This window comes from Mesoplodon bidens (genome assembly GCF_964165515.1).
Source record: "Mesoplodon bidens genome assembly, chromosome: 15".
Classification (NCBI taxonomy): domain Eukaryota; kingdom Metazoa; phylum Chordata; class Mammalia; order Artiodactyla; family Ziphiidae; genus Mesoplodon; species Mesoplodon bidens.
The window spans coordinates 36,864,275-36,880,021 of record NC_138171.1 but is presented as its reverse complement, the minus strand read 5'-3'; the positions used below and the strand labels follow the sequence as shown (position 1 = coordinate 36,880,021).

At 55.3% G+C, this 15,747-nt stretch overlaps 1 protein-coding gene across 1 annotated transcript; it reads left to right on the top strand.

Annotated features, from left to right (window-relative positions):
• The first annotated feature begins 284 nt into the window (after positions 1 to 284).
• HSPB1 (heat shock protein family B (small) member 1) lies at positions 285 to 1,944 on the top strand. The gene is made up of 3 exons (XM_081256030.1): positions 285 to 800; positions 1,478 to 1,541; positions 1,632 to 1,944. The coding sequence occupies exons 1-3, from the start codon at positions 449 to 451 to the stop codon at positions 1,819 to 1,821; spliced, it is 606 nt and encodes a 201-aa protein (XP_081112156.1). The 5' UTR covers positions 285 to 448; the 3' UTR covers positions 1,822 to 1,944.
• The last annotated feature ends 13,803 nt before the right edge of the window (positions 1,945 to 15,747 follow it).

Below are 15,747 nucleotides of genomic sequence, written 5' to 3'. Positions count from 1 at the left end.
TTAAGACATTATTTCAGACACCCTGGGGTCCAAATCCCGGCTCTGCCGATTCCTAGCTGTGTGGCCTGGGACAAGCAGCCTGACCTCTCTCTCGGCTTTATCCTCCTGGACTGTCCACTGATCGCGGCCTAGCGCTTGAGCACCCAGGCCTGCGAGCGTCCGGCAGTGGGCACTGCACCAGCACCGGGGCTCCGGTCATTTGTTTTCCCAAGCAAGAGAAGGTTCCAGATGTGGGTAGGGCCTTCCTCGCCCCGCCCCGCGCCCCGGTATGCAGTGGGGGGAATGCAGGGGGAGGGGCTGCTCCGGCCCGTCACTGCCATTAATAGCGACCTGAAACACGCCTGCTAAAAATACCCAGCTGGAGGCCCATAAAAGCGCTGCTGGGGCGGGCGCCCGACACTTCTCGCACCACTCCGAGCCTCAGCCGGACGCGCCCAGACCAGCCAGCATGGCCGAGCGCCGAGTGCCCTTCTCGCTCCTGCGGGGCCCCAGCTGGGACCCTTTCCGCGATTGGTACCCGGCCCACAGCCGCCTCTTCGACCAGGCCTTCGGGCTGCCCCGGCTGCCCGAGGAGTGGTCGCAGTGGCTGAGTCACAGCGGATGGCCGGGCTACGTGCGCCCTCTGTCCGCCGCCGCGATCGAGGGTCCTGCCTACAGCCGCGCGCTCAGCCGGCAGCTCAGCAGCGGCTTCTCGGAGATCCAGCAGACTGCCGACCGCTGGCGCGTGTCCTTGGACGTCAACCACTTCGCCCCCGAGGAGCTGACGGTCAAGACCAAGGACGGCGTGGTGGAGATCACTGGTGAGCCCCCCCGCCGGGGGACTGGGGCGCCGGGCCCCGGCCTCTCGTCGGTCCTGGGGAGGAGCCCTGGTCAGGGACCTGGGTTGAAATGCGGGGCGGGGGCCGGCTGGAAAGTGAAAACTTAGCCGAGGACCCGGGGGCAGAGCCCGGGGAGCGAGGTGGGCCTCCTTGCCCTGCCCCTGGCCTGTATCCACTTCTCTGGAGTTGGGGGGTGCTGGTAGCTCCTAATGCATCTTTTAGCCCTAAAAAGCCTACGCTAAGGGAAGAAACGCCCCCTTCCAGCGGAGACCCCGCACGGCCCCAGCCCCACCCACAAGGGACCAGGTCTCCCCGCGCCCACCCTCGCCTACCCACCCCGGCCTGCGGTTGGTATGAAGAGGGCGTCGCCGCCCGCCCCGCGCCGTCTCCGCCCCTAGCCCGTGTCCGCGGAGGGGGCGTGTGCGCGTGCCCGGCGCTGCAGTCCCCCTCACCGCCCCCAAAGCCCCTGAACCGAACTTTCCAGAAGCTTCTGAGATCCCGGGACAGCCTGGGGCACACAAATCCCTTAGTCAGTCTTGCCGGCCCCGAGTCCTGGCCGCCAGGTGGGACGCGTTTGGATGTGCGCCAGCTGGAGAGGCCGCCCCTCCCTGCCTCCTCTGACCTCCTTCCCCCCACCCCTCCACTCCCCTCTCCCTCAGGCAAGCACGAAGAGCGACAGGACGAGCACGGCTACATTTCCCGGTGCTTCACTCGAAAATACACGTGAGTCCTGGCTCCAGAGCTGGGGGGACGGGAGGAGGGCGCAGGGACACACAGGTGTGTAATGCTTCTCCTCCCTTTCTGCGTGTCCAGGCTGCCCCCCGGTGTGGACCCCACCCAGGTCTCCTCCTCCCTGTCCCCCGAGGGCACGCTCACCGTGGAGGCCCCGTTGCCCAAGCCAACCACCCAGTCGGCAGAGATCACCATCCCTGTCACCTTCGAGGCACGCGCCCAGCTTGGGGGCCCAGAAGCTGGGAAGTCTGAACAGCCTGGAAACAAGTAAAGGCCCTAGCCTAGTTGCCCACCCCACAGTAGCCATCACTGACTGTCCCCACCCACCAAACCTCTGTACTCTTTTGATATCTTTACCTTCTGTTTTTCTCAAATAAAGTTCGAAACAACTGCCTGCCACTGCCTCGGACCCTGGTGTGTTTGTGGAGACATAGGGGTTGTTGGTGGTTCACACGCTCATCACCTTCGCTGAGGGCCTGCAGTGTGCCAAGACCCACGCTGGGCCCTGTGGGTACAGTGGTGTCCATCACAGGGCACAGCCCTGCCCTCCAGTCCCTTGTTTATTAGGAGAGAAACAGTCATTGTTTACGGCAATTAAAACCCCCAGGGCTGGGCTTCCCTGGTGGCGCAGTGGTTAAGAATCCACCTGCCAATTCAGGAGACACGGGTTCGAGCTCTGGTCTGGGAAGATCCCACATGCTGCGGAGCAACTAAGCTCGTGCACCACAACTACTGAGCCTGCGCTGTAGAACCTGCTCGCCGCAACTAGAGAAAAGCCCGCACATCAAAGACCCGATGCAGCCAAAAATAAATAAATAAATACATTCATGAAAAAAAAAACAAACCCAGGGCCAGGTGTGGGAGCGGGGGAAACCAGGAGATGCACCTGGCCCAGGCTTAGGCACTCAGAAACACCTGGGCAGGGGGCAGGTGATGGGGGACGGGGCAGGGTCTGGGGAGGGGAGCTTCCTGGGAGCTCAGAGTTCCTTTCTGCCCTCCTCATAACTTCATTAATCCTGGCGAAGAGGGGCAGGACCAGGTAGATGGGGTGTGTGTGGCCACCCCAGGTGGCATTCTGAGGGGAGATTGGCCTCGTCAAAGGACCTTTCCCGCCAGGCCAGGCCGTGCAGGTAGCAGGGGGCCTGGGCCCTCAGGCCTGAGGGTGCCCTGCAAAGAGCGAGGGCAGGTGTGGCCTAGGTTTTGGTGGAAGAGAGGCAAAGACCTGCCGGGGAAGCAGTGGCTGCAGGAGGGCCTGCCTTGACTGTCGCTGGCAGGAACACCCACACCTACCTCGGCCTTTGTCCTTGTCCTCCCCCGACCCTCTCCCCTGCCCGAGGAGGGTTCGGGGCGACCTAGGAGAGGGAGAAAGTAGATGGGGGCTTTGGAGCCCAGTCTGAAAGTAGATGAGGGATTTTGAGACCCCACATTCTCTCCACCAGCAAGGTCCCAGAGCTGGGGGCTATGGCCAGACGCTTCTGTGTGCATAGCCCTACTTTGTCAGGGTCCCTGAGAGGAGCAGCACCGGCAGGGAGGGGCCTGGGGCATCCACACACCACCTCTCCCGCTGTCCAACTTCTCAGTTTCTCCTCCCTGGTGCGGGCTCCCTGTTGGGACACCACGATCTGGAGCAGGCGTAAAGCCAAAAGAGGTCCCGGCCTTCGAGGGCCCTGCCAAACCTGGAAGGAGGCCAACAGGGAAGAAATCACCTGGAACAAGGACAGTGCTGGCCCAGCTGGCAGCACAGGTTCGGGCCTGTCAGCCAGGATGCCGCTCAGTCCACCCACCCTCCCACCTGGTTTCCTGAGCTCTGATCACCTAAATCTTCCACCCTTTCCCCGAGACGCAAACCCCGCCCCCCCTCCGCCCCGCCTCAGATGTCTCCTGGATGCCTGGGTGGCCGGCTGCCCCTATCTGGTCGGAGAGAGCGACTGCAAGGCTGCCGGGCCGCCAGCTCCTCCACTGGTGCCCTGGACGTGTGGGAGAGCTACTTCCAAGCCTTTGACCAGGTAATCCTCACGTTAGCCCCGAGAAGAGGTGCGGTTACTGCTGCTTGGCAACTGGGCAGTGAGCCTCAAAGAAGTGAAGAGACTTGCCCAGGCTCACCCAGCTTGTCCTGGAGGGGGCCAGAGGGCCATCTGCGTCGCCCCAGACACGGGAGGTCAGATTAACTCAGACACAGGCTGGCGGGTGGGGGTGGGGGTGGGGTGGGGTGGGGGTGGGGGTGGGGGTGGGGGTGGGGGGCTCCACAGCGGGAAGTGCTGCCACATCAGGCTCGGGGGCCTCAGGAGGACAGGGATGCAGCTGAGCCTGGGGGCCAGGGCCACTCGAGGGGGCGAGGCTGCAAAATGGCCCGGAGAGAGCTGCCAGGTCTCAGGCCCAGAGTCCAGGGCCATGGCCTGGGGTAGGCAGGGGTCAGCGCCTGGGTGCTGTCGGTGCTATAGGAATGGAATATAGGTCCGGGGGCTCAGGCCATCACTGGGATCACAGCTGGGGCACGAGGGAGGTAGGAAGTGAAGAATTCAGTCCCTGCAAAGGAAACAGGCCGCAGTCTCCGTGGGAAACCAAAGTAGGAGGTGAGGAAGCTGAGGCAGATGCCCTATAGGCAGCCCAGGCCACACAGTGGGGGGCGGGGCAGAGGCAGGAGAGGAGCCTGGGGCTGGGCTGGCCCTACGCCCAGAGCTCATCTCAGAAGACGTGGGATCTGGGTAGCACCTCTGGGCGGAGTGGTGGGTGGGGCAGGCTGGCTCAGGTCCGGGGGTCTCCACGGGGAGAGGCCAGTTCTGGGTATTGAGAGGCCTGGTGAGTCCCTGCCCTACTGCTGTCCCCGGCCTCGCCAAGCCTTTCCCTGATTTTCAGTGGGTCCCTCTCTAAATGCCTCTGATGACATTCAGGTCTGCACACTCAGACACTGGCCTTGGTTCAGTGAATGCTAGCATCTGGGCCCCTCTGCTCAGCTGAAGGGTGCCTGAGAGGCAATGTCCCCTGCTGCAGGCCAGTGACAAAGGCACCCTCAAGGACCTCAAATCCCTGTGGCAGCTGCTCACCTCTCAGCAGCTCCAACTCCCCTAGGGATCCGTGGGGTGCACAAGCCGCTCTCAGTTCCAGGCCGATCCCTGGGTCTCTCCTTTTCTCTCTCCCTCCCAGTTATGAAATCTGCCCTCCCTGTTGGCACCTTCTCTGGCCCCAGCACCCAGCCCGTAGGTCCAAGTCCTTGCTTGAGCTCAAGGGGGCAAGCGGAGGACACAGCCCAGTGACGAGCAGCATTCTACCATTAGAGAGGGCCCAGGACAGCCTGCAGAGTCTCAGTGGAGTGGGAAAGAGGGATTTCCAGAAGTGACCCTTGTGTGATGGGCAAAGGGGAGTTGCATGGGCGAGGGCTGGAAGGCTGGTGTGGTCAGGCTGGAGGAGGGGCTGCAAGCAGGCAGGGCAAGTGAAGGAGGTGCGGGGGCCCCATCTTGGAGGGCACTGAAGGCCATGCTAAGTGCAGGCTAAGCAAAGGGTTTAAGCATCCCTGCTTTAGAAACCAGGTTCCAGACCTTAGAAGAGAGTGGTTGGGAGGGGCAGCCGTGAGGCAGGGGCAGTGTGCTGCTGAGACGTAGTGGGCATGGGTCCTGCCAGGGAGAGGGGGAGAGGGGGATCGCACGCCAGATGTGGCAGCAGCAGGCTCTGCAGTGTGGGGTGACACCCCGGATGTCGGGGTGCTGGGGGGTGGGGGAAGGAGGGGACTTCTAAAGTCCTGAGCTCCCTGCCTGGGGCTTGCAGACTTCAGTCTCTGTAAGGTCAAGCAGCCACCAGACCTTGGCTAAGGTCAAGCAGCCACCAGACCTTGGCTGCTGGGGGAGTGAATTGTTTCCAGCTGCCCTCATCTTCCCTGCTACTGAATCAACCTAGGGTTTGCCAGGGAGACTGCTCTGTGGAGGGGGTGGGGTGGGGAATAAAAGCCGCCCAGAGAATCGCTGCAGAGGACCCCAGCGCTGGATCCAAAGGGTACGGCCAGAGCACCTTTGTGATGGGGAAGGGGCAACCAAGCGAAGGAAGAAGAGGAGGGTAGGGTTGGAATGGAGCCCCCGCCCAGGGTTGACCAGGAGGTTGACCATTAGAGACTCCAGACCCCTGGCCGGCTGGCAGCCACACAAGCCCTACGTGCCCTGGCAGAGCCCAGGGCAGGGCAGAGATCAGCCTGGAGGGGGTTCTATCTGCTGGCCTTACCCCGGACCCCCTGCACCTCTACAGTACTCCCAATCCCCACGTGCACACAGTGGGACCTGGGGGTTTGGGACAGCCCTGCATCCAGGACTCGGCACCGGGTCCAGACGTGCACAGCAGCGACTGAGCTCCAGCTCAGGACCAAAGCAGGGAAGGAGGATGCAGCATGGGTGAGGACAGCTGGGCGAGCCTGGGCTGGTCTTAGCCAGTCTGCCACTGGGCCCTGCAGCTCAGACCCTGATGAGATGGGGGCTAAGCCCTGCCCTCATGCTGTTCTCCTAGGGAAGTGGGCCCTGGGAATGTGTGCCCCCCCCCCAAAGTGTGTACTGTCTGTCCATCTACCATGCCCCTGTGTTCCAGCCCTGAAGAGCACAGGAGCCTGGGGGCGGGAATTACTCCATCCCTGGCAAAGATCCTCTTAGTCAAGGGCTCTGGGTCCTCCCCTCTCTCCTCCACCTGCCCAGGTGACTTTGACTTCATCATATGCATCTAACTCTGCCTCCTAAGGATGAACCATATTCTAATGGGCCTCTTATGAGACAGCTCTGCCGACAGCTAGTTGTGCAGGGAAAGCTGGAAGCATGAAAAATACCAGGAATCCCAGGCCTGGCTAAGAAGGGACAGCTCCAGATCAATAACAAAATCTCTGGATGGTCTCGGGTAGGAGCGTGGAGGGCAGAAGAGCCTCACTGGCCAGTTGGCCACTTCCATCTCTTCTCAAGGGCAGACTGAGGGCAAGGGAAAGTCAAGTGCCCAGACAGGGCTCCCAGCTTGCAGCCCAGGGGGGAAAGATAATATGCGGGGACCCTGGGGAAAACTGACCTGCCCTAGGAGAGGTCCCTGCAGTTTAATAGCCCCCTCCTACCCTTCCTTCCAGCCTTGCAAGCCTACCAGCTTGGAACACCTCCCTGCCCAGCCTAAGTGGCAATGGTTGGGTCAAGATGCAGCACTGGTGGTCCAGGGGCTGTCTCAGTGGAAGGAAGTCTACTCTCACCCCCACCTCAGGCTGAACAGGGCAGAGCCTGCCAGGAAGGTTTAAAGAATAGATAGGGGTTGGGACTTCCCGGGTGGCGCAGTGCTTAAGAATCTGCCTGTCAATGCAGGGGACATGGGTTCGAGCCCTGGTCCAGGAAGATCCCACATGCTGCGGAGCAACTAAGCCCATGAGCCACAACTACTGAAGCCCACGTGCCCAGAGCCCGTGCTCCGCAACAAAGAGAGCCACCGCAATGAGAAGCCTGTGCACCGCGAGGAAGAGTAGCCCCCGCTCGCCACAACTAGAGAAAGCTCGCACGCAGCAATGAAGACCCAACGCAGCCACAAATAAATAAATAAATAAATATATATATAAAAGAATAGATAGGGATGCAGGAGCAGCTCTGTGTTCAGCAAAAAGCACTGGGCTAAGGCCAGCTCTAGGTTTGTGCCAGCTCTGTCCCTTTTGGAGGCATGGCCTGGGGTCCAGCCCCGCTCTGGGCTCAGTTTCCATTCTGAGGGGCCTGGGTGGCCCCTGAGGCCCCTCCTGCCTTGATTGTCTGTCAGTGTTGTCAGCTCCACGCAGACCGGAGATCAAGGGGGAATCGCCAAGACTGGCAGCTACCCAGGGTCTCCTAAAAATAATAGGAAAGCCAAAGTCCCAGAGATGCCCAAGGGTATAAGACAATTTGCTGCAGGACCAACAAGGGCCTGGCATGAGGAAGGCCTTCAGTCTTGGCTCTGACCCCAGGGCAGGTCTGGACCACCCTTTTCTTCCCACGTCATTCCCCCCTCATCAAGATGGGTTCATGAAAGTCCTTTCGAAAGTCCCTTACCAAAAACAAAACAAAACAAACAAAGAAAAACAGCAAATTCCCCGGGGGTCTGGTGGTTAAGACTCCGCACTGCCACTGCTGGGGGCCCAGATTCGATCCCTGGTCGGGGAACTAAGATCCCACAAGTCCCAAAGTGCAGCCAAAATAAAAGTCCTTTAGGGATAGCTGTTTTCAGGCTGGGGAGACAATGGGATAGCGGCAGGACAGGGGGATTGAGAATTTAGGTGAATGGATGACCAGAGCGGTCCCTGAGCCCTCCCCTCTTCTCACCCAGCCCCTCCCCCACCCAGCCCCTTCTGAGCTCCCATCCTCCTTGCTGGGTCTCCCTGTCCCTCTCTGATCTTGCATCTCCCTTACTTCGCCCCATTCCCTCACATCGCTGCACCCCTCCCAACACCAAGCCCCTTCTCCCACACTGAAACCCCCTCCTTTCTGGGAGTTCTCCCATCTTCTCTGAACCCCCAAATCCATCACTGCATCTTCTCACTTCACCAAGCCCCCCTCCCTCTTGGGAGCCCCTCCCCTACCTCTCTCTGGGCCCTGGTGGCTGAGCTATCCTCGCACAATGCCCTTGGTGGCCCTGTTGATGATCCCCAAAACCCCCTTCTCCAGGCCTTACCAGCCTGAAAGCCTTGAACCCTAAGAGTGGTCCCACGGGCCAATCCCTCAGCAGGGGTCATGGAGCCCCAAGGCTCTGGGTGGGAGGAAGAACGGTTCTGGAGGAGTAACCAATCCCCACCAAGCAGGCAGCAGGCCCTGCCAGCTCAGGCCTCAGACTGTACCGACTCCAGAAAGGAAGACTTACCCCACCTGTAAGGAGGATGGAGCAGGGCCAAGGTAAGTACCGAGGCACCCCCTGTAGGACAACCTGTTGCTGGGCCTCCGCATCCTCTCTCCTCTCCCCCAAGGCCCAGATAGGACAATAAGTGAGTGCCCCCTGGTGCTCTCCCAGAGACACCCAGATACCTGACACCACTCACCCCAGAAACTTCGGGAATCTCTGCCCAGGTTCTGGGTCCTGCCAGGCCCAGAGCAGAAAGGGGGGCAGAAAATCCAAGTCTTGGAAAACACTGACGCCCCCTAGCCCTGCACCTACCATACCTTTGGTCATATTCTCTGCTCTGGGCCTCAGTCGCTGAATGTCCTCAAGCCTCCTGGAAGTTCCCTCATGGAGGACCCAGCTCACTTTCTCAGTCTGCCTTTGCAGGGTCTGGGAGCCAAGGCCTGGAGCCCAATGGGTGAGGGAGACCTGCCTCACCCTCTGCACCTTTGCTGCACAGGTGTTCTGTTACTAATCACACTGGCGTGTACTGGGCACCTGCTAGCTGCCAATCACTCCTTAGCTTATTAAATCCTCACAGCAACCTCATGCCACTGAGAGGCAGCAGAGGATTACAGTTGTGCTTGTGGCCACTGGTCAAACTGCCTGGGTTCAAATCCCTACTGGGGCATTTACTAGCTGTGGGGCCATGGGCAAGTTACTAAGTCTGTTTTTTCTTCTGCAAAATGAAGCTGATCGTATGAATTAAGACATGTGAAGCCTTTATTTTTCGAGTAAGAAAGAAACACTCATGGGAATTAATTATGGGAAGATAACTTTGATCTTATTAAGATAATAATATGGAGATCACCCTTATTAGAGAGTGACCTTCCCAAAGTTGAGGGAGGAATTCCCTAGTGCTCCAGTGGGTTAGGACTGCACGCTTCCACTGTAGAGGGCAAGGGTTCCACACGCTGTGGGGCGTGGCCAAAAAAAAAGGTTGAGGGAAATATGAGGAAATGGTAACCATTCTTTCAGTTTTGTTACAAAAGGGAAGGAAATGGGACTTGAGCTTTAGAAAATAAGTGTAGAGAAGATTTCCTTTCAAGCCTAAAGACACTTAATGACTTTAAATGATGTGAGGATGGATGGAGAGAAGCAATGGAGAAGTTGATAATGGAGATTTAATTTATAATCAGGAATATAAAGTTCTGAGAAAGACAGAAAAGAACAGACTGTTAGGGAATTCCCTGGCGGTCCAGTGGTTAGGACTCCGTGCTCCCACTGCAGGAGGCACGGGCTCAATCCCTAGTTGGGGAACTAAGAGCCCGAATGCCACACAGCACAGCCAGAAAAAAAAAAGACTTAAAAATTTTTTAAAAAGAAAGAAAGAAAAGAAAACGGAGTTAGAGTAGATGTGACCATTCAGTATTAACGAGAAGAAAAGGAGTGTTAAAAAACAAAATTCATTTGAGTAAATTTGAAGCTCTAGCTGGCTTTAGTCAATTATTCATGAATTGGGCAGCCTCGCATCTAGGATAAAAAGAAGCTCCCATAAGTGAAGCCTTGGAGCAGTGTCTGGGGCACCCACGAAGCATCCACTCAATGCTAGGCATCTTTATGAGGTAGTCTGTAATATTCTCATTTTACAGATATGCAAACTGACCTCTGCAGGACGAAGGAACTTGAGAAGTTACGCCTCACAACTAGGACAGGATGGGTTGAGAATTCGAATCCTAAACTCTTAAGCTTTATACCACTTTGAGCCCTTCATTTGGAAAATGACACACGTTGCTGAGTAACGGAAATCTCACTTTCCTAAACAGTAGCCACACTGAAGTTGGTCTTCAATTCCTAAATCCAGGTTTGACTGTGCCTTGGGCAACCCATCTCCCCTCCCGGCCTCAGATTACACAGCTCTATGTTGGGAGATGAGAAGGGCAGAGACTGGGGTGTCTTCGCTCCCTATCATTTCTGAAATCTGATTCTGGGGGAGAGCTCCGGCCGGCCACCACTCAATTCCCAGTTAGGAGCGTCTATCCGGGGAGTGTGGGGGAAAGAAGGGCGTTCAGCGGGGACGGGAGATGGGCTGACACCGGGGGCAGGCGGCAGGCGAGGCTGGAGAAGGGCTGGGGCCTGGCCGTGGAGGGCCTTGAGTGCCAAAGACGGGCAAGAGCTGGCCTCAGTGTCCCTCTGGACCTTGGGGCCCGCGTGTGAGGTGATGGAACCTGACAGAGCCCAGTGGCCATCTCCCTTTGAGCCCCTCCAACTGCTCTGTGGGCCGGGCAAGCTGTAGAGAGACCCGGCTTCCTCTGCAATGTGGGAATAACGTAGACCTCCAGGGGCTGGCTCCAGAAAAAGCGATACGTAGGGAAGAAAGCATGACGAACCTGCAGTGGACTTTAGAGGCTGCGTCGTTGTTCAGACGGGGAATCTGAGGGGCAGGTACGCGGTCAAGGGCCCCGCAGGAGCCTGAGCTCCGCCCTCCTACACCACCAGCTCCTTCCACCGACCGCGGCAATGGACAAGGCCCACAGATGTCGCTAACGCCCTATAAGGCGTTGTAACGCCCTACAGAACCCAGGCCCCAAGTTACTCCGGGTGACAAAGGCCCACACGGAGGGCGGAGACCAAGTAGAGTGGAAGAGGGAGAATGGGGTCGGGGGGGTGGTGGGGTTATGAAAGCCCACGGTGGGAGGTGGGCTGGGGCACCGCCGGGCAGATTACGGCGCAGAGCCCTAGCAACAGGCCGGCCATTGGGGGAGCAGGGCAGGCTAGCTGTGATTGGCTCTCGCCGCTGCCCGCGATTGGAAGGCGGCCTCATCCCCGCCATGCTCACATCCGGGTGTTTGGCCTGGCCTGGAACCTTAGCGATCCCGGGTTGTCAGATTTCCTTGGCCTACGCGGCAGCGCCGAACACATGCCAGGCGGGCGCGCAGAGCGGTGAGGCTCACCCACGCGGAATCGCAGGTGCGGGTACGCGCAGGCGTGCTCGCGCAGAACTGAGGTCCCGGGCACACGCAGACAGCGAAATCCTGCACCTGGGGCCCAGGTGTTTGCGGATAGGTGACCGGAGAGAAGGCCGAGGATGGAGTTCCCGTATGGGTTGGAGCTGGGCGCGGGCCGAGCTCGAGGGCCCTACTGCCGTCCCAGGGTCTGGGCCCAACCCGGGTAACGTGAAGGCTTGCAGGAAGCCGAACCCAGCCGACACCCAGGGGCCCGGGCCTGCTGCAGAGCCGGGCGGCGCCCAGCGGGCGGCAGCAGAGGACGGCGCCACTGGAGCCGGCCCTTGCGGGGCGGCGGGGGGCCGGGGCCCGGAGGGCTGCTGAATCCTCCCAATTCCGGGGCCCTACAAATCATTTGGTAATCCAAGTAAATGGGGCAGAGGCGGTCAGACCAGTCGCTGGTGCATTCTTGGGTACTGAAGCCCTGAGGAATGGACGAAGGCTCTTTTGTTATCTAGGTTCGTTTTGGCCCTGTCACCACTGGGCTAAATAAATTTTAAATCCTTAACATTTAGGATATTAGGGGAGTATTGCTCCTTTTGCTTTTGCCCAGCAGTGTAATGAAGTGTCTCTTTGATCTTGGGGATCTGGACAGCATTTAGGGAAATTACATTGAAAGGAACTCACCCAAAATGCTTGCAGTCAGCCACAAGCTGCTCCTCCTTTATACGGGTTACCCAGCCATTACTTCCCAAATCTATCTTGTGTATTTGAATGTAATGCCTAATTTTGGTCAAGAGAATATTTTTCACTTAGTCCATCCACTACCCTCTCCAACCTAGTACTCATCATTGAGGAACCACAACATTCCCCAAAAGGAATGTGTTTGAAAACTCAGCAGTTTCCAAACTGAGCAGGCAAAACCACTTATAAACCGTAATAATGTAACACCTCCATATTCTGGGAGGCAAGGACTTTTGGAAGGCAAAATGCTTTCATAACAAACCTAAGGGAATCCAAAATGAGCTTTCAGTCGCTTTCAAGAACTGACCAACCATCAAAACCCCGGCCCTAAAAATCTGGCTTCAGGAGGCAAAGAGAATGAAGAGATGGAAGGTTTGATGTCTCGTGTTGGCCCCTTATCTGAGAGCCAGTAAGTAGTAGGGTAACTTGTCCATCGTGGTGGGAATAACCAGTTAACACCAAGACTGTGTTAAAAGTCTAGATTCATTCTCCCAAGGTAGATCCAATATGAAGGCAGCCTCTCAGACGTGATTGCAGCTTCCTGAAAACTCGGAGTGGTGGGCTGCACTATTTTGCCACCTCTGCCAGGCATAGGGGCAAACAGCTGCAGACCACCAGGACTCACCAGGTCAAGTGAGCACATGTATGAGATGGCTTGCTGAGTCAAAGCACGTGCTGAGTGGGCACCTACCTAGTTCTTTTCCCATCCAAGGGAAACAGGAGAGGATTTTGAGGAGGCAAAACACCCTAACCTAAAAGACTAATCAGAAAACAAGATGGTTCCTCTGGGTGACAGGCAGGCAGCTTTGTCCTCATGGGCTCAGGTCACAGGCCCTGGTGCTGACCGCTGCTTAAGGCCACCTGATTCTGGTGGAAGAGCCGTGGGCCGGCCACCACTCAATTCAAATTCGGTTCCACCTGAACCAATGAAAAGGCTGGATGGAGGGACAAAGAAAAATCTTTATGCAAGACCAAAAAAAGTGCCCCAACAGGAATAGAAACAAATCAAATGACATAGGAGGAAACAAACAGACAAAACCCAGAATGTGTTAAGACCACCAAGTAGCCTGGTCTCTGGAAAAGTCAATGTTATAAAAAAGAGGTGGAAGGAGTAGAGGCTAAAGAAAACTATTATGAAATCCAATTAATCGATTTCATTGGATCAGAGGAGAGGGGGTTAGAAAGTGCTATCAAAGGCATTCTGGGGCTTCCCTGGTGGCGCAGTGGTTAAGAATCTGCCTGCCAATGCAAGGGACACGGGTTCAAGCCCTGGTCCGGGAAGATCCCACATGCCGTGGAGCAACTAAGCCTGTGCAGCACAACTATTAAGCCTGCGCTCTAGAGCCCGCAGGCCACAACTACTGAGCCCACGTGCCCTAACTACTGAAGCTTGTGCACCTAGAGCCCGAGCCTCAAAACAGGAGAAGCCACGACAATGAGAAGCCGGCGCACCACAGTGAAGAGTAGCCCCTGCTCACTGCAGCTAGAGAAAGCCCGTGCACAGCAACAAAGACACAACACAGCCAAAAATAAAAAATAAATAAATAAATTTATTTTTTAAAAAAAAAGGCATTCTGGCTGGAGGGGTGGGATGGGGAGGGTGGGAGACGCAGGAGGGAAGGGATGTGGGAACAGATGTATATGTATGACTGATTCACTTTGTTATAAAGCAGAAACTAAAAAAAAAAAAAAGCATTCTGGGTAAAATTTGGAGAGATCTGAATATGGGCTGGTATTAGAGAATTATTGTGATTTCCTTAGGTGTGATGACAGCGTGGCCTTCATAAGAGAATGTCCTTGTTTTTAGGAGAAATATCAACATAGGGAGTGCAATGTCATTACTTTCAAGGTTCCACAAGACAAATATAAAATGTCACAAAGCAATGGATATTTGGTTTATCCCTGTACCATTCTTTTTAACTTTTGTGTTTGAAATTTTTCAAAATATATAAAAGGTTGGGGGGGTCCAGGCCCCCGATACCACCTAGCTATCCTTTAAACAGGGTTAAATCTAAAGCAAGAGGCAATTCCTGGGACCACCGGTTTCAAATATTCACATTTAAAAACCATAAGCCAGGGAATTCAGTGGTTAGGACTCCTCGCTTTCACTGCCAAAGTCCTGGGTTCAATCCTTGGTGGGGGAACCAAAATCCTGCAAGCTGCGCAGTGCAGCCAAAAAAACAAAAAACAAAAAAAACCCCACAAGGCAAAACCTTATATGACCCACGGGTCACTTAATGCTCAAAAGCAGCAAAAATCCTTCCATCTCAAACTGAGGCAGGTTATGAAGCACAGAGGACAGTCGCTCGTTACCTCTAGGAAGGGAAATGGGTGGCTGGGAAACAACCATGGGAGACTTACTATTACCCGATGTCACCATACTACTGTCCAGACAGTAAATATTTTAAGTTTCACGGACAACATACTGCCTCTTCGCCCTTTTTTTTTTTTCCTTTACAGCCCTTTAAAAATATAAAGCCAGGTAAGGATTAAGTTATGAAGATGAAATACCAAAAATCCTATGAGCTGGTACTGAGGACTCCTGTCAGTGTGATCCAGCCACTCTAGCCCCAACTCTCCTCACTGACCACAGGTATCTGGTTAATCAGAGGTAGGGTCTGTGGCCACTCAGATCCAACCACATTTACCCATACTAGAACTGGAAAGTTCAAACTAGCAGGCCAATTAAATTAGTAAGCTGGTACACCACATTTTAATGTCGACTAGGCTGGAGACCACTTAATGTCAGCTCCTAGAAATAGAGAACAGTGTTACCCGGCTTGATTCTCCAAGTTTGCTTTGGAAACTGCACGGAAGAGGTAGCTGCCATTCTCAGCCACTCAGATCAACCAGCGTGAGTCAACAGGCAGGTTCCGCTCACCAGCGCAGAGGCCAGTGCATGCGGTCGTTACATATAAATAGAGTGGAGGGAAACTGCACTCGCTTCACCAGGCAACTTATTTGCTCCACTGAAAGGTTCCCTGCCACTAAGTCCCGTTTGATATCCCCTCCACTCCACCTGCAAAGTTCTAGGAATGCAGAACCCTGCTCTGTGGATGCCCGAAGCCAAGTAGATCGTTCACTCCTTTACAATTACCCTCCTGCCCATCACCTTTATTTAATTCCTTCCCACTATCAGTTATTTTTTAAGTTCTAGAGTGCGGTGAGGAAGAGGACCTCTACCATTAGTGCCTGACCCGGGGTATCATTCAATTCCTGAATTAGGAGAGCTTTCTTAACCTCAACTCTTCAGGGCCATTCTTTTCCAACTGCTTATCACTGTTAATGCAAGCCCCCCCACACCGATACTTCACATTGGAATTATGTCACAGGAGATTGAATGCAGAAGGAGCTAGGAGAGTCCAGATGACTTCTACTAAGAGATCTGTGAAACTAAAATAACGCTACTCTTCTGTTTTTTGTTTTGGAGAACAATTACTTTTCATGAAATTGTTATGTATCTCAACATGTAACAGGTTTCCATTATTTTTAAACAAATGAGTATTTTCAGTTTCTAGTTTTTGATACAGTCTACATTAAGAGTTATGTAAAGGGGTCCTGAGATGAAAAAGTTTAAGAAACACTGCATCAACGAACTGCTAAAACTGGGTGGAAATGCAGCAACAGACAGCATTTTATCTCAAGAGAAGTCTGTCTGTGGAAAATCCTCTGGGCAAATTCCAGTCTTATGTCAAATTCCAGGCACTCACAAAGGGACGTTACACCAAAGA

Coding starts and splice junctions, on each gene's coding strand:
- HSPB1 (XM_081256030.1), top strand. CDS start 449: ATGGCCGAGCGCCGAGTGCCCTTCTCGCTCCTGCGGGGCCCCAGCTGG. Junction 801..1,477: donor CGGCGTGGTGGAGATCACTG/GTGAGCCCCCCC, acceptor CCTCTCCCTCAG/GCAAGCACGAAGAGCGACAG. Junction 1,542..1,631: donor TGCTTCACTCGAAAATACAC/GTGAGTCCTGGC, acceptor CTGCGTGTCCAG/GCTGCCCCCCGGTGTGGACC.